The following is a 21,925-nucleotide window of genomic DNA, read 5'->3' as shown; positions in this document are numbered from 1 at the left end:
TTTTTCTTTCTCTTCTTATTTCCTCCTTCAGTGGGCTAATTCTTGTGTTTTAGAACCCAATGATTACTATCACACCTACTTCTTACCCCTATAACATTTCGTACCAGACCCTGGCCTAGACTTTACCATAAGATATTTTGATTGTCTCTTTTCTAGTGTATCTTCTAAATAGCCCACAGGGTACAAACTGTATTTTTAATCTATGTCTGTTGGCAAATAGTAGAAGCTGTAGATCATGAATCCACAGTGCTGCTTTATTTACATAGTAAATCCTAAACATTTTTCCATCTTGCTGCATGTTACTTTTTCTTTTTGGTACCAAGGATCAAACTCATGTCCATTTTACTCTTCTCTAATCTATTTTATACTCTAATCTATTTTATACTATCAATACTCTATTCTCTTCTTTTCTGTTCTACTCTATATTATGCTGCCATGGTGATTATTTTTAATCAAATTTTTAGGTATAGTTTAGGTTTAATACATACAACAACTGGGAATATGGTTCATAGCAGTTGCCAGGTAGGTGCTTATATTGCTGAGCTAAATCCCCAGCATAAAATATTTATTTATTTTTTTGTGCTGGAGATCGAACTCACGACCATGCGCTTGCAAAGCAGGCACTTATGCTGCTGAGCTAAATCCCCGGCCCTTTTTACTTTTTCATTTTTTGTCTTTTTGAGGCAGGGTCTCACTGTGAAGTTCAGGCTGCCAGTCTTCCTGCCTCAGCCTTTCAAGTGCTGGATACAGGCATGTGCCACCAGGCCTAGCACAGATTCATATTTTGCTCTAATAATATAGAATAAAGAAAACACTTTCTATTTTATTTATAGATGTACTTGCAACAGGTCTTCAGATAGTTAAAACTTAACCTGAGTAGCTGTGCCCCAGACAGAATAACTCTGTCCTATATTGACATTTTCTTAACAAATGTTAAAGTGCTTATCCTAATAAAAAATTTAGCTCTAGGTAACTACCATTTCAGTCTGTAGTAGCCACTAATTTATATACCTTACATATTAGTGAAATCCATTTTTTCATGAAGTTTAGTTTTGAAGCAAAGCCTATATATGAGTAAACACATAAATAATGCACATTGCCTGTCTAAAATAGCTGTAATAAAGAATAAACCACCAACAGCGAACTAAGAAATGGAAAACAAGTATTTGACTCAGGCTTGCAAAGAGCAAACTGGCTTTGAGAAAACAAGTGTAAACATGCCCACAACTGTGCACCCCCTCTTAGAGGGATTACTGAGTGTCCTGTTCAATTTGTTCATTTGTTTCCTAGTTCTTATGTTTTGCATTGCAGGAGAATTTGTTTCTGGAATATGTTTCCGTCCTTGGAGATTTACTGTTATTTGTGAAGAAGATAGGTTTATAGAGGTGGGAATATGGCTCATAGCTGAGTTTCTTAATTAGAGGGTAAAACTCAGAATTATTTATGGAGGTTTTTTATATTTAATGTATTTTTATTTTAAATTGATAGTAATTTTACTTTTTTATGGAGCACAGTGACATTTCTGTACATATATATAATGCTCACAGAGTAATTAGCATTGCTGTCACTTCAAGCATTTATAGGTTTTTGGGTTGGAAACATTCAAAAATCCTCTACTGGCTATTTTGAAATACTAGATTGATAGTTGTCAACTGTAATTATCCCACTGTCCTATAGAACATTAGAAGTTATTCCTCCTATTCAACTATACCCTTTATGTGTTACTCATCCTCTTTCTATCCTTTGCCCATCTTCTCCCCTAACCCTTTCCTAATTTTTGGTTTTTGTTTTTTTTTTTTTTTTTTGGTTTTTGTTTTAAACCAATGACATGACCCCACTTACAGAAGTTTAGGTTTGGGTTGGGCCTGGGACATAGGAAATGAAGTCAGTTAAAGAGAAGAAAGAGTATGGTATGTTTTGTGTTTGTGTATCTGGAAGGGAGTAATATTAAGGACAATTTTTTTGTTTTTTAAAATAAATAATATTTGCATTCCTTTTGGGGAAGTGGGATGTGTGTATGTTTGTATATACACTTATCTTGATTGTTTTCTTAACACTCCAGTCTGTGGCAACCACTTTGAGCATTTTATATAAGTTGAATCATACAACATGTGGTTGTAAATGTCTGGCTTCTTTCATTTAGCAAATTTTCAAGATTCATCCATATGCTAGCGTGAATAAGTACTTCATTTCCTTTTCCTGCTAAATAATCTCCATTATATGGGTATACCACATTGTGCGTATCCATTCACTAGATGATGGACATTTGGGTTGCTGCTTAAGGTTACTATGAGTATTTGTGTGCAAATCTTTGAGTGGATATATTTTTATTTTTATTGATTGAATACCTAGGAGTAGAATTATTAGGTCATATATAAATTTGACTTTTTGAGAAACTGGTTAATTTTGTTTATTATAATCACTCTAGTGGGTATGAAATGCTGTCTCATTAATCAGTACCTTCCTAATGACTTGCTATTAAGCATCATTAAGTTTTTATTTTAATTTCTCCACTGATCTGTGATGGAATACCCATTTACTAAGTCATTTATTCTATTCTCTAGCCTCCAGGGTCCTATAGACCACCCCCTCCTATGGGTAAACCACCAGGTTCACTTGTAAGACCGTCTGCTCCACCAGCAAGATCATCTGTTCCTATGACCAGGCCACCTGTGCCAATACCACCACCTCCACCTCCTCCTCCTCCACCTCCTCCTCCTCCTCCAGTGATAAAGCCACAAACTTCAGCTGTAGAACAGGAGCGCTGGGATGAAGATTCTTTTTATGGACTCTGGGATACAAATGATGAACAAGGACTGAATTCTGAATTTAAGTCAGAAAATGCATCAATTCCACCTGCCCCAGTATTACCACCTCCACCTGTTCACTCTTCCATTCCCCCTCCTGGCCCAATGCCAATGGGTATGCCACCAATGTCCAAACCACCACCAGTGCAACAGACTGTTGATTATGGCCATGGCCGAGGTAAGGGTGAACTTGTGTTTGGGATTCTATAGGAATTAACTTTAGTTCATCGTACAGTGTTCACCCTGTCTTTTTTTTTTTTTTTAACTAGATATGTCCACTAATAAAGTTGAGCAAATACCATATGGAGAAAGAATAACCCTACGCCCAGACCCACTACCTGAAAGATCAACTTTTGAAACAGGTAGGATTCCCATAGAGATTTAATGTTTTTAAACCTAACTTAAGCCCTAAGTATAACTTGATTTTCTTTCTTTCATTCTTCCTTCTTTCCTTTGTTTGAATAAGATTCTCAAACCTTGAGATAGACGGAAGATTTCTAAGATGAAAGCAGGGCAACATTTTATAGTAATTCTAAAGTCAAGATTTGTACTTTTCTGCCTTTTATCCAAGAAAGCATATAGTTCTTATTTTGTATTAATTGTTTTTGTAGATCATGTAGGCCAGCGTGATCGTTACGATAGAGACCGAGACCGTGAACCGTATTTTGATCGAGATTTTAAAAGAGATCGGGAGACTCATAGAGATCGAGATCGGGATCGTGTTATTGACTACGACCGGGATCGATTTGACAGAGATCGCCGGCCCCGGGATGATAGGTATGATGTGGGAAATATCTTAGCTAGGTGTGAAAGTTAACATGTTTTAGGTTCAACAAAAGTTAGTGATTCGAAAATAAATTTAGTAAATGACTTATCCTGTGTGTGTGTGTGTGTGTGTGTGTGTGTGTGTGTGTGTGTGTGTGTAATTTAGAGAAGGAAGACCAAGTCCAGATCAGTTTTCAGGAAAGTACATACTTGAGCTTTGCTAGCTTGAATTCCAGATCATATAATGAGAGAGGAATGGTAATGGTGTTGTCGAAAAAGTGTAATCATTACTTAACTATAAGCAAGCAATTTATCTTGGCAATTTATGAGATTTTTAGATGTGTTTACATAAGGCAGAGCTAAGTGAAAAAGCAAAATAAAAATATTAGTTATGTAGAATAACTCCCCATTGAGAGAACTGAACAAATAATAGTGTAGTATTATAAAGCAGAAACCTTCAATATTTTTATTTAACTTGCTATACTTTCTAGAACTCAGTCTTATCGAGACAAAAAAGACCATTCCTCATCCAGAAGAGGGGGATTTGATAGGCCATCCTATGACAGGAAGTCTGACCGGCCAGCCTATGAAGGCCCGTCCATGTTTGGAGGTAAAGCTCTGTCTTATTAATTGTAAGGATATTGAGAATGTACACTGTTGGAAAGGGCTGACATATAATTGGGGATTTAAACTTTCTAAGTAAAATGTACTTAAGAATTTCTCAAATTGGGGCTGGGAATTTAGCTCAGCGGCATAAGCGCCTGCCTTGCAAGCAGGCAGTCGTGAGTTCGATCCCTGGTACCAATAAAAATGAAAAAGACCAAAAAAAAAAAAAAAAAAAGAATTTCTCAAATTGACAACATTCTATAAAAAACAGCAGTATAAGGCCAGGTATGATGTCACATTCCTGTAATCCCAGCATTCAGGAGCCAGGGGCAGGAGGATCAGTGCAAGTTTCCAGCATGGACTATATAGTAAACTCAAGACCACCCTGAACTACACAGCGAGACCCTATCTCAAAAAAAAAAAAAAAAGTATAGAACAGGCATGATGGTGCATGCCTGTAATCCTAGCACTGAAGAGGCTGAGGCAGGAGGATTGCTGTGAATTTGAGGGCAGCCGGGCTAAAGTGCATTCAGGCCATGTTGAAGTGCACAGTGAAACTTTGTTTCAAAAAGCTAAAATATAAGCTGGGGATTTAACTGAGTGTGGTAAGCGCCTACCTGGAAAGTTCTAGGTCATAAGTTCGATCCCCAGTACCAAAAAAAATAAAAGCCAAAATAGCCAGGTGTGGTGGCCGCCCACTCATAATCCCAGCACTCAGGAGGCTGAGAATGGAGGATTGCCGTGAGTTTGAGGCCAGCCTGCACTATGTAGGGAGACCCCATCTCAAAAACAAAATAACAAAAAGCCAAAAAATAAAGAATGTAATTAAAGAAATTGTGAAAAATAAATACAAAGTCACTTGTAATCTCACTGTACTACAACTATGGTATTTTTCTTTCATTCTTACTTTGCATATATATTTATAAGTTTAAATGCAGGGCAGTTTGGTTCTCTTCCAGTGTTAGAGATCAAACTCAGAGCCTCATTCATACTAGGCAAACACTGAGCACTGTACCACTGAGCTACACACCCACATCTAAATGCGGTTTCATTGTTGTACTTGTTAGAATTGATCATTACACCATATGTAAACTTATTAGTGGCTCTGTGACATTTCATTGAGATAAAAAAATAAGATCCTTATTTTGGACATGTAGTTTGATTTTCAGTGTTACAAGTTACACATAAACTGGAAACACATACCGGTAAGATTAAACTTTTGTGAGCTGATGACTCTTGTTTTTAACATTATAAAGCATTTAATTTTATAAACTATAAAATTAAAGTCATGTTTGGAATTGTTTAGTAAAGCGTTACTCTTCTCTATCTTATTAACTAAAAAGATGAATTCAGTATTTTGTGAACATTGTTTCCCTGTAATATACCTAAATCTTTTATTTTCTTAATTTCAGTAGATATATATTAAACTTTCTGTAATTTAAAACTGGCCCTCAAATCATTATGCTTAGTCTGAATTATGATTAGATTAAGAGCTGAGAGTTAACTTTCAAAATTAATTACTATAAGAATAGTAATTTTATTCAACTGCTGGAAATCCAGGAGAACGAAGAACTTACCCAGATGAGCGAATTCCCCTGCCAGCTCCTTCACTGAGCCACCAGCCACCTCCAGCTCCTCGGGTGGAGAAGAAGCCTGAATCTAAGAATGTGGATGACATTTTGAAACCACCCGGCCGAGAGAGCAGACCTGAGCGAGTGAGTCTTTTTCTTTTTATGGTTCTAGGTATTGAACACACGTCCTTATACATTCTGGGTAAGCACTGTACTATTGGACTACAGCTTACTAGCCCATAGATGAATCCTATGAGGTTAACTCATTGTTTTGTAAATCCAGAGATGATAAGAGATCTTTTTAATATCTTGACTAGAAATTCCCTTTTGCAGCATAGAAGTATCAGATTCAAGGCATCTTACCATCACTAAATCACTGTATAGTCTCATAAAGTACTTACCGTATACAATAATGAAATTAGCACTAAATTTTATGTCAAAAATGTTGAAAACTTTAAAAAATAATTCATAAGATCCCAATTAACTGCATTCTGAAGAGAGGAAAAGTACATTTGGTCTTAATGTATATATGTAGAATAAAGAGAAAATTAGAAGACTTGATACTTTAGGCATAATTTACTAGAGACTTCCATTGTATGCATTCTTTTAAATTTATCTTATGTTGTCTGAAATTATCTTACATTTATTTGAATAATACTAGAGATTTCAGCCAGATACTTTGATTTTGTATATCTGGAATTAATAGATCAATGTTTTGTGGTCTTTTTGCATCTAGTATTAAGGTATAGCTACACTAGCATTCCTGTGATTGCTAGTCACATGATACAATAGTCTACTCTTAGTGTAGTTTTGCTTTGCAGTTTTAGTTACCCAAGATCAACAGTGATCTTGAGTGGGGGGTTTAGCTCAGTGACACAAGTGCCTACCCTGCAAGTGCGAGGTCATGCTCTTGATCCTTAGTACCTCCCAAAAAAGATCCAACAGTGATGCATTGCAAGCTCAGCCCAGCTCCCTGTTTGATTTTTGAGTCTACGGATTTGAGTCCTCTTCTATCCTGTGATCATCTCCCTTCCCCTGTCCTCCTTGCCCTTCATTCTCTTCTCTTCTATTCTCTGTCTCATCTTAGCCTAGGTAAAATACCAATTTTTATCAGTCTTCTCAGATAACTGACTTTTAGTGTTCATAGTGCGTTTTGTGTTATATAATAAAATACCTGAGCCTGGGTACTTAAAGTAAGCGTAAGTGGTTTGTTTAGCTCACAGTTCAGGGATTCTTAGTGTCCCACCAGCATCTGCTTGTCTGTGCCAACAGCCTTCTAGATACATCACAACCTAGTGAGTAGTGCTGTGATGGAAATGTGTATAAAGGGACAGATCACAAGGCAAGACAGGAAGCCAAAGAGACTCTCAGGTTTCCCTTCTGAACAACATCTTGCACCCCGTGATCACTTACTTCCCATGCGGCCTTGTCTGTCTGTCTGTCTGTCAGTCTGTCTGTCTGTCTCTCTCTCTCTCTCTCTCTCTCTTTCTCTCTCTCTCTCTCTCTCTCTCCTTCTCCCTCCCTCTCTCCCTCTCGCCCCCTTTTTGGTATCAGGAATCAAACTCATGACCTCACTCCTGCCAGGCAGGCACTTACACTGCTAAGCAAAGATTCCAGCTCCTCAGTTCTACCACATTGGAACCCAAACTTCCAGTTGTGAACCATTGGAAAACACATTCAAGTCATATCCAAACCATAACAAATTGTATTGATTTTTATTTTTTAAAATTCTCTGTTTTATGAGTTTCTGTCCTAATCTCATTTCTTTACTTTTGTTTCTTTAGATTTAGTTGCTCTTTTCCATTGTTTTAAGTTGGAAGTTTAGATTATTGATTTTAGCTTTCTTTTTTTTTTTTGAGACAGGGTCTCATTGTGTAGTTCAGGCTAACCTTGAACTCACAGTGTAGCGGAGGCTGGCCCCCAGCTCACAGCAAGCCTCCTGCCTTCACCTCCCAAATGCTGGGACTGCAGACCTGTGACACCACACCCAGCAAGCTTTCTTATAGCCATATATAGCTGTAAATTTCATTTTAAGAACTCTTTTAGCCTCATCCCATGAACTTTGGTATATTGTATCTTTATTTTCATTAACTTCAGAGATTGCATTTTATTTTCGTTTCTTTGACTCATTGGTTACTTAGGAATGTGTTGTTTAATTTCACCATATTTGTGAATTTCTCTGTTTTCCTAGTGTTAATTTTTTATCCATTGTGATCAGATAAAGTACTTTGTATTCTTTCTGTCCTTTCAAGTTGATTGTTTTGTTTCATAGGCAGTCATGCTCTTCTGAAGAATAGTAAGTCATTGTTAATAAGATCTCATTGCAAAAAAAATCTTTTGAGTGATTTTTTTTCCCCATTATGTTTCAGATCGTTGTTATAATGAGAGGGTTGCCTGGCAGTGGAAAGACACATGTTGCGAAACTTATTCGCGTAAGTATAGAAAAATAATTTTCTTGTGTTAATGAATGTCATATTATTGATACACATATCCAATCCATTTGATTGACTTTAGTGACCTATAGATCCAAAGTAGATGATGTCCTTTATAGATTTGTATTCTATGTAGGCAAATATTTTTCCCTTTGCTTGATTTGAAAGTACCAGAAACAGTAGATGATGTCCTATATAGATTTGTATTCTATGTAGGCAAATATTTTTCCCTTTGCTTTATTTGAAAGTACCAGAAAATTATGTTAGCCACAGAAGGAACTTTGGTATGAATATTCATTAACTGATATCACAGATTTCTTTTTTTTTTTATACCAATGAGTGAACTCATGACCTCACACTTGCCAAGCAGGCACTTGTGCCACTGAGATAAATCCTCAGCCCTGCCTTTTTTTTTTTTTTTTTTTTTTTTTTTTTGTTACCGGGAATTGGATTACTGACTGCCTGCTTGCAAGGCAGTAATTATGCCACTGAGCTAAATCCCCAGCCCTTATTTTTTAACTTTTTTAACTGTTTGGCTCTTAGGATAAGGAGGTAGAATTTGGAGGACCTGCACCCAGAGTTTTAAGCCTGGATGATTACTTTATCACTGAAGTAGAAAAGGAAGAAAAAGATCCAGATTCTGGCAAGAAAGTAAAAAAGAAGGTATGGTATTTTCCTCTTAGATTATACACTGAATTAGATTCACTAGCAGTATTTAAAGAAAAATGTGTTAGAGTGTGGTGGCACAACCTGTATTCCTAGCACTCAGGAGGCAGAGGCCAGGAGGATCACCATGAGTTTGAGGCCAGCCTGGGCTACATACAGTAGGCCAGTCTGACTACATAGTGAGACACTGTCTCAAGAAAACAGGAAAGCAGAAAAACATGTTGAGAGAGAGATGAATTTTTTTGGTTGTAGTGCAGGCTAACCTTAAACTCATGATCTTCTTGCCTCAGGCTCTCACTTATTGGAGATTACAGTCATATGCCACCTGCTCCTGGCTTGAGATAGGTTTTTGAAAGCTAAAATTTTTCTCTTTTCTGAACATAAACTTTGGTACCTAGACTACCCAGGGAAAGGGTCTAAGATGCTGCTTTGCCTTAACTAACTCCAAATCTCTTTGGTGGGATGTTCTTAGGTAATGGAATATGAATATGAAGCTGAGATGGAGGAGACGTACCGGACTAGCATGTTCAAAACCTTCAAGAAGACTCTGGATGATGGCTTTTTCCCCTTCATCATTCTGGATGCTATCAATGACAGAGTTAGACATTTTGACCAGTTTTGGAGTGCAGCAAAAACCAAGGGATTTGAGGTATACCCCTAAAAGAACTTTAAAGCACTTCATTTTCATACAAGTTTTATATTGCTTTGTCTAATTTTTATTCACTGTTGCTTAGGTATATTTGGCTGAAATGAGTGCGGATAACCAGACTTGTGGCAAGAGAAATATCCATGGAAGAAAGCTTAAAGAAATAAATAAGGTGATTTTTCATAAATATAGAATGATGAAGTACCCTAGACTTGATTTTTCTCAGTGTCAGTACTGTTGTCTGGAAGCTCTTTATTGTTTATTCAATTTTTGGGGGGGATTTTTTTTAAATGTTTCTTTTCTTTTGATGTAGTGTAGTGAAAGGGCTGTCCTAGCCTTTCCTGGATAGGCGTGCTAGGCTTTATAATAATTAAATTTATCTCATAGCCATACTTGGTCTTTATTTGAGTAGATTACAATAGCTTGACCTCCTAAATCTTTCAATAGATGGCTGATCACTGGGAAACTGCACCTCGACACATGATGCGTCTAGACATTCGTTCTTTACTACAAGATGCTGCGATTGAAGAGGTAAATGTGCATGTTTGGCTCAAATGCAGTTTATGTATAGCCACAAGAGGATAGTACTGGGGATTGAACCCAGGGAATCGCAACCCTTTTTTATTTCAATACAGAATCTCACTAAATTATAAGTAAGACTTGGCCTATAGTTGGCAATCCCCATACCTCAGTATCCCAGATAGCTGGAATTACAAGTGTGCACCACTCCACCCAGCTAGCTATATATGTGTTATACATTTATTACTAGCAGTAACATTGGCACTATTATTATGGAACCATTTGAGGGTTAAGTTGCATAACATATTACCCCTAAATATTTCAGTAGATATCTTTTTTTTAATTTTTTTTTTTATTTTAAAGAGATTAAGACAAAAGAAGACATAACAAAGCAGATCAGATCAGAACAATGCAAGTAACACAGCATTTTACCACAAGACAACCCATAATTAACAGTAACTACCCTAGTGTCTCTCTTTGAAATAGTTGAGCATAGTATCAAGCATAAACAGTATAAAACCATTCAAGAGAGTGAAAGTATTACAGGTCTTTCAGAACCAAAGCAGAGAACGAACAATGGCTACTATATTATCTCATTTGCCATAGAAAATTTGTTTATATTATCACACATAATAATATCCAATAAGATATAACAGGATAGGGGCTAGGGATTTCGCTCAGCAGCATAAGCGCCTGCCTTGCAAGCAGGTAGTCGTGAGTTCGATCCCTGGTACCGATAAAAACGAAAAAAAGACAAAAAATAAAAAAAGATATAACAGGATAGAACCAAAGGCAACAGAAAAACAAAAGCATGATAGGACTTCAGAATAAGATGATACTAAATTAAGCTCTGACTATTCTAATGTCTTCTTTTAAAATAGCTATTTATACTATCACGGATAATAAAATCAAAGTAGGATAAAACCATTCCAACTAAAAAATGCAGGCATTATAAGGCTTCAGAGCAATGTAAAGGGGAATCATGATTACTGTAAACTCTTATATACTCTTACCACTTCTTACACTAGGGAGACTCTTCTGTGTTTATACATGTGAGTTTGATTTATTTCGCTAATGAGTATGGTCTCAAGTTGTGTCCATTTATTTATAAATATCTCAATGTGATCATTCTTTATAGTTGAGTAGTACTCCGTTGTATAAAAATACAACTTTTTTATCCATTCCTCAGTTGATGGACACTTAGGTTGTTTCCAAGATCTGGCTATTACAAATTGTGCTGCTGTAAACATGGGTGCACATATATCATTGTGGTATGACATTTTCAGTATATATTATACTTCAAACTTGACCTACCAAAATGCAATGCATCCAAACCTGTTTTTCTTCTAGCATTTTTTTAAAATTAGAACCACCAGTCATATCATTGGTAAAACAGTAATCTGGGAGTTTTCTTGGACTCCTTACAAACATTACCCTTTTATCCTTTACAAACGTTCAGCCCTGGCCTTCCACCATGTAGTCAGTTACAAATTTTATCCACTTTACATTATAAATACTTTGTTAATCCGTGTACTCTTACTTGCATTACTACTACTGTGGGCCAAACTACTATCTTACTACTTTTTTCACTGGACCTTTTTTTTTTTTTTTTTTTTTTTTTGGCTTTTTCGTTTTTATCGGTACCAGGGATCGAACTCACAACTGCCTGCTTGCAAGGCAGACGCTTATGCTGCTGAGCTAAACCCCCAGCCCCTCTGGACCTTTTCTTAAAGTTTAACATCTGAGTCATTGTTCTACATGATTAGAAAATACTTGTTAAAGGTTTTAAAAGAAGTCCTAGAAATCCATAAAAGCTTTCAAAACAGGTAACCCAGCTACTTGGAAGAAAGCATTATACTTTATAGGGAGTTAAAAAGATGGAGATCACAGGAAAACTACAGGGTAAAATATCATTGTGTTTTTATCAGTTCTGTTTCAAAATTAGAATGTTAAATATGGGGATTTAGCTCAGAGGCACAATTCTAAGTTTAATTCCTGCTACCAAAAAAAACCTTAGGATGTTAAAACATTATGTAGTGTGTAAAAATGAATACATAAATAAAAATTATATCAATATGTAATAGTGAATCTATGCTTTCTTACTCTGGACAATGGTGATCATTCCAGATCTTTAATACTTCAACATTGTCCTAAATACTGCCATCATCTTTTTTTTTAAATGATTATTGGCATATTATAGGTAGAGATGGAAGACTTTGATGCAAATATTGAAGAACAAAAGGAAGAAAAGAAAGATGCAGAGGAAGAGGAAAGCGAACTGGTAGGAGACAGACCAACCACTTTGAACAAAGTGTCTTTTTGTTAGAATTCTTAACTAGGATTTATATTGAGATCTATGGTCAGATACTATTGTTAATATACACATTATAATGGTGAAAAATATAGTCATCTTTGAGGAAACTTTTGGATACTTTTTTCTTTTTCTCTAAACCAAAAAAGAACCCTGTAATGTTAAACAGAGTGCTAAGAAACTTACACTTGTGGGTGATTTTAGAAGAGTATATTTTTAAAGTAAATCAATTACATATGAAAGAACATTCTTACATTCCAGCAGATGTGTGGTACAACCTATTCAACATGCACATAATTATCTCTTCTTTGCTACAAATCTCAAAATCAAGTTTGCCAACTGAGGCATAAAAACTTGAGTGAGAAGACAGATGGTTTGCCACTGGCTGCTGGATTTGTTCTTCTGCATTTTATCCTGTTAAGTGATGGGGAAAATTATTTGACTGTATAGGTAGTGGGATATGCTTAGGCTGATTGGAGGCTTACATACTGTGAGTTCAAAGTTCCTGTGTACCCACTGTAAATGCTTCTGGTCACACCTCTGTAGAAGTGTTTGCCTCTTCCTGTCTTTGAAGAAAATGCGACCTAAAAAGTTATGATGACTTAAGTGTTTGCTGATGAAGAACAGAAATTAGCAATGTTTGGGATAGTGTTACTTTTAAAATCCAGAATATTTGGTTTATTTAATACTTCAGTGTCTGCTAAAGTTGCTTTTCATAGTCCTGGAAATGTACAAATTGAGAACCTGATTCCTACCCCATAGAGTATATGGAATCTTCAGGGAATGGTCCCATGTGTGATACAGAGAACTCTGGATAGAAACTGTGTTTATACAGAAATGGTGTCATTGCCTGCATTCCTAGATTTTAAATGTGGATTAAAAAGTAACCTTTAAAGTTAATGGCATTTGAGTCCTAATATGTTTCCTTTTTATTTTTAAACAAAGTTTATTTTTCTTAAGTTTGTATTTTGACATGAGTAATCTAAAATGTAGCAAGTAATTCACTTACAGGTCCACGCTGTTCTGGAATATAGTTAACCTCTTCAGCTACTTGCAGCGTGTATGCTAGAAAGTAACCCTGTGAGAAGTCTACAGTGTTATGTATTACCTTTCCGAAACTCCCATCTTTTGTGGAGATTTTATTTCAGGATATGGTTCACAACATCTCATTTGCTTAGGTGTAGGTCAAAACTTGAAGTTTTTAATTGAATGTACAATTATTTTTTAAAATGAAATCACGAATACTGTATTTTTACACCAGTGATACAACTAGGAAGCCTTAGCATTTTCCCCTGCCGCACTGTCTCTTACTTCAGGTGTATTGCTACTTTAAGCAGTGGGAAGATAATAAACTTTTAAGGAAGAACAGATGGTTTCAGCAGGGGAAATTAATACACTCATTTGCTTATCTTTATATTCTAAAACTTCTCTTAACTCATTCAGAGAACAGAATCCAGGTCTTCTACTATTGGTGTTTATCCCAAGAGTAAAAGTTCTTTGGAGAATATTAACTAATGGGTTAAGAGCAAGTACCGTGTCATTCAGACCCTTTTAACAGAATTTTCACTAAACTGCATTTTCTACTCTTTACTGATTAATACAACTGGGCAAAATCCAAACATTTCTTGGTTAAGAGAATCCTTTTTGTGGGATCATCAGTGTGACAGTTTGTCTTCTTTACTGCTTCAATGAATCTAGTGGATATGATTTAGCGTTTATAAATATGCCAGCAATGTTTAAGATTTTCAGATGATTTTTGAGATGTCACTTGTACAAGTTTCTTCAGTCCTTTTAGTGCCATCACTTCAGCATAGCTTTGTATTGGTTTGTTCTTTTAAAATGTATCTGGAAAAATGATATAATTTTATAATCTGATTTACTACTTACTAAGTCAAAATTGAATTATTAATTCTGACTGAAAAACTAGGAATGTATAAAACTCATAGGTTTCCTGGAATAATGATGATACTCAAGTAAACTTCCATGGAAGCGTTTGTAATGGTATCTTCAACATGCTTTCTGACTCAGCTGTGTGTCAGTCTGTTCTATCAACTCAAACATTCTCAATAGTATAGATACAATCATTCATAAAAGAAGATGCTGACACCTTTGATGTATCTGTTCTGTTTACTGGGTCCTAGTATTAAATGTTCTGTGTGGTAGGATCTAATAGGAAATGGAATCCAAATAAAGGAAAGGGGGAATCATGATAAATGTCACGGAAAAAGCATATACTTGCTTAATGAGTAAATGGAAGGAATTACTACATAGTTTAGCAGGCACATTGGAAAACTGGAAAATGTTTTGGGAGTTTGTTTGAAATAAACCACTCATTTATCTTATGAAGTCTAAGATGTTAATTGCCTGTGGCGATTTCTGGTCTTTCATATAGTAGAACATAATTTTAGAAGACATCAAGAATAATAATCTCATATACAACTGATAAAAATGCTTTGAAATTGATTCAATAAAATTAGCCTTTGTAAGATCTAACTGGTACATGGATTGAGTCATTTTTAAGTGAATTTGAACTTCATAATTGGGCAGTTGGGTTCAGTGATATTAGTTCTTTTTTCTTTTGATTATTTAAAATCACACTGAATATCAAGTAATTGTCTTCAAGAACACATTTAGAACCTCATGGCTACAATCACTTAAGAGTAGCAATTGTATTTAGAAAATAACCTAGCTAGTATCGTAAATTCTCTGAACTCTAAGTGATATTAATATTGGCACAGTAACAACCTGTACTTTCTTATCATAATTGCTATTCAGCTGTTGTTCGGACTACAGTTGTGAGTCCTGAACTGTAGCTGCCACAAAGCGCCTTCATGATACTACCCTGAAGTGACAACTCTGAAATCTGTGCAGTCAAGTTTGGTGAATTTGGTCATTTAGTTTCTTCAACAATAAGATTGTGTTTTCCCTAAGGATATACTTATAATTAGTGAGTGGAAACTGAATCCATTCCCAGTTTTAATGCTTTTCCAGTTCAAAAGTGTTATGCATGTATGTGTCTCTTTCTAACCCTTCGAGCTTCTCTCTGTGTACGATTTAGGGTTACATTCCGAAAAGCAAATGGGAGATGGACACATCTGAGGCAAAGCTAGGTGGGTATTTCCTTTTTCCTGTTTTTCTATGTGATACCTGATGGTAATGGTCATAGAGCTTTCTGCTGTAAGAAGAACAAATTTCTCAGAAGCATTGCTTACTTCAGGAGTTTTGGCCTACCTGACATCCTCCAGTCTGTTTCACTAGCTTTTGGTTTAGTTATATCTTATCACAGAGTGAAAAGAAGAGTATTTTAAAAGAACTGATTTCATTACCATTTAGAATAAATGAAAATATTTGTAAGCAAAATGCTGTCATTTTTACATTCTTTTTTATATTAATCAAATACTGATGCTGATGCCATTTTTTAAAAATATTTAACTGCAGTCCAAAGGTGATCCTTTTTTTAAAAAAATAAAGTTGATCCTGTTTATGAATACTTAGGATGATAGTTATACATATTAAACATTTTTTTAAAAAAGTTAAAAGATATTTTTCTTACAGAGTTTTGGGTAGAGTGAAGTAGATACATAATTTAGATTTTTCAAGAGGCTGTCGTATGAAATTTCATTTAAAAATTCCTTCATTTAAAAGTTATCTTTAGTGCCACATTACAAGATTAACAAATTAAAATGATTGTCTAAATCAAATTTTGGAGTTGCTTAAATGTGAAGCTTTTCCTCAAGCAAAAACGTATGTATTGAATGGTTTCCTACAGTATTTCACAGTGATACTGTAAAATGTTTTAAAAGTTTTTCACTTCACTTGAACACCCTAACATCTTGATTAAGGTATATCAATAAAAGTCTAAGAAAACATGGTAGGGACTTTTTGATGGACAAAGGCCTCACTGGTGTTTAAAACTGTCAGTTTTTGTGTTTCTCTTCCTGGTATCATGCTGTTGCTCCAAAATTGAAATAACCATCTAAGCATCTTAAATTCATAGAGCACGTTTAGTCATTTAGCTGCTTAAGTACTTAGGACACGTTGTGTTGCCGACATCAAAAGAGAGTACATTTAACACACAAATTACATGGTTTATGCCTTCCGTTGTGCCCTAAGTCTTAATAGATTTGTTTAGTGTATGTCAAATGAAAATTATATGTGATTAGCTGGACATAATGTTGCATTCCTGTGATCCTAGCACTCCAGAGGGTGATGTAGGATCACAAGTTTGAGACCAGCCTGAGCAACAACACATTTCCGTTTGACATGGACTATGAAGTGAGACTGTGTTTAAAAAAAAAAAAAAATATATATATATATATGTGTGTGTGTGTATACATATACGTATACATATATGTGTATATATGTGTATGTGTGTGTGTGTGTGTGTGTGTGTATATATATATATATATATATATATATATATATATATATATATAAAATCTTATGGGCATATTCTTTTAATGATTGTCCCTCTTAGAAAATCTTAATAACCAACTATCTTCTTTTCTAGACTGACAGTAAGCACTTGTGTCTTCAAGTGCAATTAAATGCTGGATGTGGTGGCGTACACCTATAATCCCAGCACACAGGAGGATTGCCACAAGTTTAAGGCCAGCCAGAGCTACATAGTGAGCTCAAGGCCAGCCTGAACTACATAGCAAGACCCTGTCTCCAAAATCCAAAGACTATAATAAAATTAAAAAATACATACATAGAATTAATATTTAGGAGAATAACATGCACAGATTACTTTTTTAAAAACAAAGCTGCTTTAGTTCTTATTTTGACATTAGATTAATTCTGTTTAAAGCTCTGTACTTTTAAATAACCTGTAAGACTCTAATTTCTTTCCTCTCATTCTCTAAATAGCGATCATTCTTTGGGGCAAAGAGACCATAAATAAAAATAGACAAGGCAGTTGTAAAAGTGGTAAATATTATAGCCAAGCAGATATTCATCAGAGGTATTGTATAATATATACTCTGGAGCCTGATCCATTTTCTGCTTTCCTTTCTAGTTTCCAAGGGAAAAAGAAACTGGAATGTAGATGTGATAACTATTCAAGAAAATAGGATGTTAATACTGGTATTAATTTTGGGGGGAAAATCTGGCTTGTCTACCACTTTTCAGAAAATGCATACTACACAGGGTTGGTTCAAAGACGATGCTAGGTGATAAATTGCAGAGATGGCATTTTTACATAAATCTTTCAATTAGAAGTACTGAAAATCTAGTAATGAATCTGGAAAATACTAATATGTTAGCAGTTGCACTTTTGCCTTTTGGGGACGGTACCAGGAATTGAACTCAGGACCTCACACTTTCTAGGCAGGCGCTGTACCACTGAGCTGTATCTCCGGCCCTTTGCTTGTTTTTAATAAGCGTGACAATGATGTTTTGTAATAGGACTTGAATTTTGCACACAGTAAACACATAGCATCTTGAGAAGTAATACAGCCATGAAGGAAGACAAACTTGAAAGTGCTCACTTTTTTGAGATTGGTTTATTGAACCAAGTGAAAAGAAGTTTCTTCCTCTAATTTATGAGAATCTTCATCTGAGAGTTAACCTATTTATATTGCTTTTCTTAACAAATTTAATTCATTGATACCAGGTGCAATTTCTTTTTCTGAGTACTCTACCAACATTCTTAGGCTACTCTTGATAACATGATTATGCTGGGTGCAAACATATTACACTGTCACACTCCCAAAGTATTCAAAAGAAGAGTCAAATCTGGAACTGAGGAGTTTTGATTCACAAATGAGTCTGTCAGTAAGAAAATACTCAAATCTTTTAAGCAGTTGGATACAGCTCATTGTAGATTCTTGATCTGTGTTTGATACGTAGTTTGCCTGTCTGAGTGTTAAATTGGATGTATGATTTTATAACCGTTCAGAATGGGTCTGAGCTACATCTGGCACAAGTGTCACCTAATTTTTGGAGGCAACGTATAGTTCATCTTTAGTCATTCCTGACTGCTCCTTCCCAGCAGGGATATAGGCTTCCAGTGCATGGGTGGATATTACATGTTATATCAGATGCTGGGATTCAGCATTGAAGTTACATGATTTTAGTTTCTCATACTGTAAGAACTAGAATTTTTGAAACTGTTATCATCCTAACTTAGGTTTCTTCATAAAAGTACTTTTGCTTTTCTCATCTCAATGTCATTTGTCTGTATTTATACGTTGCTATATATATTGGCCTTATGCACATCAGACAGACTCGTCTCTTCAGTTAGAATGTAATTATTATTTGTGTAGATACACAAGCCTTGTATGTTTACCTTGAATGGATTTCATAAATTCTGTTTGCATTTAAGAAATACACAGATGTACCTAAAGAATTTTTCTGTTGTGCTCTAATAATATATATCGTTTTAAAGATGTAAAACTCTGTGACCTATCAGGTTGGACTTAAAGCTTCATCTTCATCTTAAAACTTCATCTTTTGAAACTCAGACCTCTGAAAATCATTAGTGTGAATGTGTTGGACACTAGACTTCCTCCTGTAATTAACACTCCAGATCCCTCTTCCCTCACCTTATGCCATCCATATGTGTGTTTGGGTTTTCAGTGCGCCATGTGAAAGAGCTGTGAGCTCTTTTTCATTCCCAAGAAAGAACTTTTAAATATGCTCACAAAATAAAGTTTTAAATTAAACATTTCAAACAAGGATGCTTAGACTAGAAATACATACTCTTCTGGACTTCCAAGTTGCAAATATACAACTACCTGGTGTGTAACTCCTGTCATATACCCAGAATATGAAAAAATATTCTTGCAGTTTTCATACTGCCCTTGTACATTGCTGCCTGGTGGTGTTCTATTCTTGGAATCAACGTGTAAAATTTTTCCTTTGAATTATGTTAATATCACAGTTGATTGTATTAAGTTTGGAAATCCATTGAGATTCGTTACTTAAACCTCAGTGCTGGGGCTTCCTACTCTTCTGGTAATATTGTACACTGTTGAACTGAGACCAGTTTCATTGCTTGTGGGACCTATTGGTTTTTCAATACCAGATCCTGTGTCCCTGTACAATCAAGGCATTGCTTCTTTCAGATCATGTATAATATGGCTCGTACGTAGAGCCATTGGTATAGCATGTGATTTGCAAAAAAGATAGAAGACTGTTTCTGTGGATCATCCCTGTGAAAATTTTACCAAAACACGATAAAATTTTAAGTTTTGTAAAGTGTCGTCATTTGCTTTATTATGATTTTTCATTGATAATTGTTTTTATGGGGGAGATGTTTTAGAACTCAAAGCTTTGTCAGTTATGCAAAAATCTTTCAGGTTTTTACAGCTTATACAGTTAGTTGTGTGTGAAGCTTATGATATTTCAATTATAAACTCACCTCCTTCTTACCACTGGTTCCATTGCACTTTTCATATCAAGTTCCCTTCAACTTGGTGCCTTAAAGATTTCTATTATCTACACTCCTCACCCTGTATGGAATTCAGAGAATTGTGGTTATTTTGCGTTTCTTAAGTCAAGGCTTCCTTTATTGGTCTGCTTTAGGACTAGTGTTTGAATGCCTTCAGATGATTCAAAAGTTAAATGCTTCTCTGTAGCTAAAACTGTGTATATAATTCATAATATTCCACATGCAGTGTTCAGAATTAATATTAACAACCAATAAAAAATGACATTTTTCATTGTGTATTCTTCTTTAAGACACCTAACTTCATATCTCATAATTTCTGAGTGTACCGTCCCTCTTCATTTAATTGATTATAGTTGAGAGAAACAGATCCTCTCAAATTGAAGGTTCAGAAAGAAATATCAGACTCAGGTGCTTTGGCTGACTAGTCCTTAACCCCAGAATGGTCAACATTATTGCATGTTATATCCAAATAAAGAGGTACTCTCATACCGTCATCTTACGCATAAACATTGATTCATGGTGAATGCTCTCACAGCAGCACAGATCCTAAGAAACTGTTACTCTAAAACCTTAATTTGGCTCGTTAAATTATTGATACTACCACTTTTCATCTGACACAGAATCACACGATTACAGGTAAAATGAGTGGTATTAATAATTGTGTTGAAAACAGAAGTAATTGTCTGTAGGGGGAAAAACTGTATTTTACTTCAGAACATGAAAGTTGAAGGGTGATTTGGGAAAATTAGCAAAACAAGGAAATTAGACAAATGCTTTTTCTTGCTTTTCCCGTATTTGTTACTTCACCAACATTATAGCACAGTATAATGACTGTCTTATGAACACCACACAGTGGAGATTGGACAGAACTTGATATTGTCTCAGCCCAGAAGATAGTGCCGACCTATGCAGGATACTGCATTCAAAAATGCGGATATGCCCTCTGAAAGTACTCCAGCCTTCCTTTCCCTTGTTTGTGTACTGTTTTTAAATTCACATTCTTCCTTAATGCTTCGGCTCTGTGTTTGTCTCTCAGACAAGTTGGATGGCTTGAGGACTGGTACTAAAAGGAAACGTGACTGGGAGGCAATTGCCAGCAGAATGGAGGATTATCTGCAGCTCCCTGATGATTATGAAACTCGTGCTTCTGAGCCTGGGAAGAAGAGGGTAAGAGACTTTGTGAATAATTACTAATAGATGGAGGACCCACTTAAGCATCTGGTTTTGGAAAAATATAGGCAGATAATCATATGAGTGCCATTTTTAGGGAATTTAGTTTACACTTCATTGTTTTACACATTTAAAAATCATTCCTTACAAACTTTAAGTCAAAATATAAAACTAACTTTAAAATTGGAGAATAGAACCTCACGTGGACGTGGGTGTAGCCATTTGTGATATTTTTGTTATAGGACAAAAGAGTCAGGTACAGAGTAAGGAGAGAGACTGGGAGTTCTTAGTGGATTTTATGTGGAGTGTCAGATAGATAGATAGATGGGTGACTCCTTGGGGTCCTGACCATGAGCATTCTATGTATGTAATGTCATTTACCAAAAGAGAAAAGTCTAAAGGAGTCATAAATTTGAGTTTACTGAAAGACCAGATAAAAGGTATTAAATTCATTGTTGAATTAAAATACGAGAATCATGGTTACAGTCAGATTAAAATAATAACCTTGAAAAAATGGTGTTTAAGTCATGAGACTAAATGATCTAGCCAAAGGAGAAAGTACAAATAGAACATAGGACCCCAGAACTTAGAAGTTCAGAAAGAGATGTTTCACAAGAAAATAATAGGCACATTTTAAATGATGCAGAGGCCAGGAGTATAGCTCTGTGGTATAGCACCTGCCTGGCAATCATGAAGTCCCGTGTTCGATTCCCAGTACCAAAAGAAGAAAGAATAAATGATGTAGAAAAGACAAATAAATTGGGAACAAGAAGTGCCAATCAGTTTTGGCAACATGGTGGAGGTCACTGATGCCTGAGGTTTTCTTAAAGAGAGGAGGTGAAAGCCAATATGGAACAGATTGAAGAAAATAAGAGATGAAGAACTGAACAGCGCAAGTAGACAACATTTTCAAGAAATTCTGTTGTGAAAGGGAGCAGAAGAAAGAAACCAGGACATGATAGGTTTTCTATTTTTTTTTTTTTTTTTTTTGTGGTGGTGATCCTGAAGATTGAACCTAAGGCCTTTCACATATTAGGCA

At 35.5% G+C, this 21,925-nt stretch overlaps 1 protein-coding gene across 4 annotated transcripts in view; it reads left to right on the top strand.

Annotated features, from left to right (window-relative positions):
• Ylpm1 (YLP motif containing 1) overlaps nucleotides 1-21,925 on the top strand; it is an 80,812-nt gene that overhangs the window by 37,255 nt on the left and 21,632 nt on the right. For 2 of the 4 annotated variants that reach the window (XM_063240786.1, XM_063240788.1), the window contains 13 exons: nucleotides 2,565-2,985; nucleotides 3,077-3,169; nucleotides 3,419-3,584; nucleotides 4,064-4,182; nucleotides 5,739-5,893; nucleotides 8,119-8,181; nucleotides 8,725-8,844; nucleotides 9,320-9,496; nucleotides 9,582-9,665; nucleotides 9,941-10,024; nucleotides 12,213-12,293; nucleotides 15,382-15,433; nucleotides 20,753-20,883. In XM_063240786.1, coding sequence (XP_063096856.1) covers nucleotides 2,565-2,985; nucleotides 3,077-3,169; nucleotides 3,419-3,584; nucleotides 4,064-4,182; nucleotides 5,739-5,893; nucleotides 8,119-8,181; nucleotides 8,725-8,844; nucleotides 9,320-9,496; nucleotides 9,582-9,665; nucleotides 9,941-10,024; nucleotides 12,213-12,293; nucleotides 15,382-15,433; nucleotides 20,753-20,883 — 1,746 coding nt within the window. The remainder of the gene's footprint in view (nucleotides 1-2,564; nucleotides 2,986-3,076; nucleotides 3,170-3,418; nucleotides 3,585-4,063; nucleotides 4,183-5,738; nucleotides 5,894-8,118; nucleotides 8,182-8,724; nucleotides 8,845-9,319; nucleotides 9,497-9,581; nucleotides 9,666-9,940; nucleotides 10,025-12,212; nucleotides 12,294-15,381; nucleotides 15,434-20,752; nucleotides 20,884-21,925) is intronic. The other 2 variants (XR_010044751.1, XM_063240787.1) reach the window with 2 other exon arrangements.

This window comes from Cavia porcellus, unplaced genomic scaffold (genome assembly GCF_034190915.1).
Source record: "Cavia porcellus strain 051 isolate PalLab524CR breed Dunkin Hartley unplaced genomic scaffold, mCavPor4.1 scaffold_31, whole genome shotgun sequence".
Lineage (NCBI taxonomy): Eukaryota > Metazoa > Chordata > Mammalia > Rodentia > Caviidae > Cavia > Cavia porcellus.
Note: the sequence above shows the minus strand (reverse complement) of the source record. Positions and strands in the feature narration are given on the sequence as shown.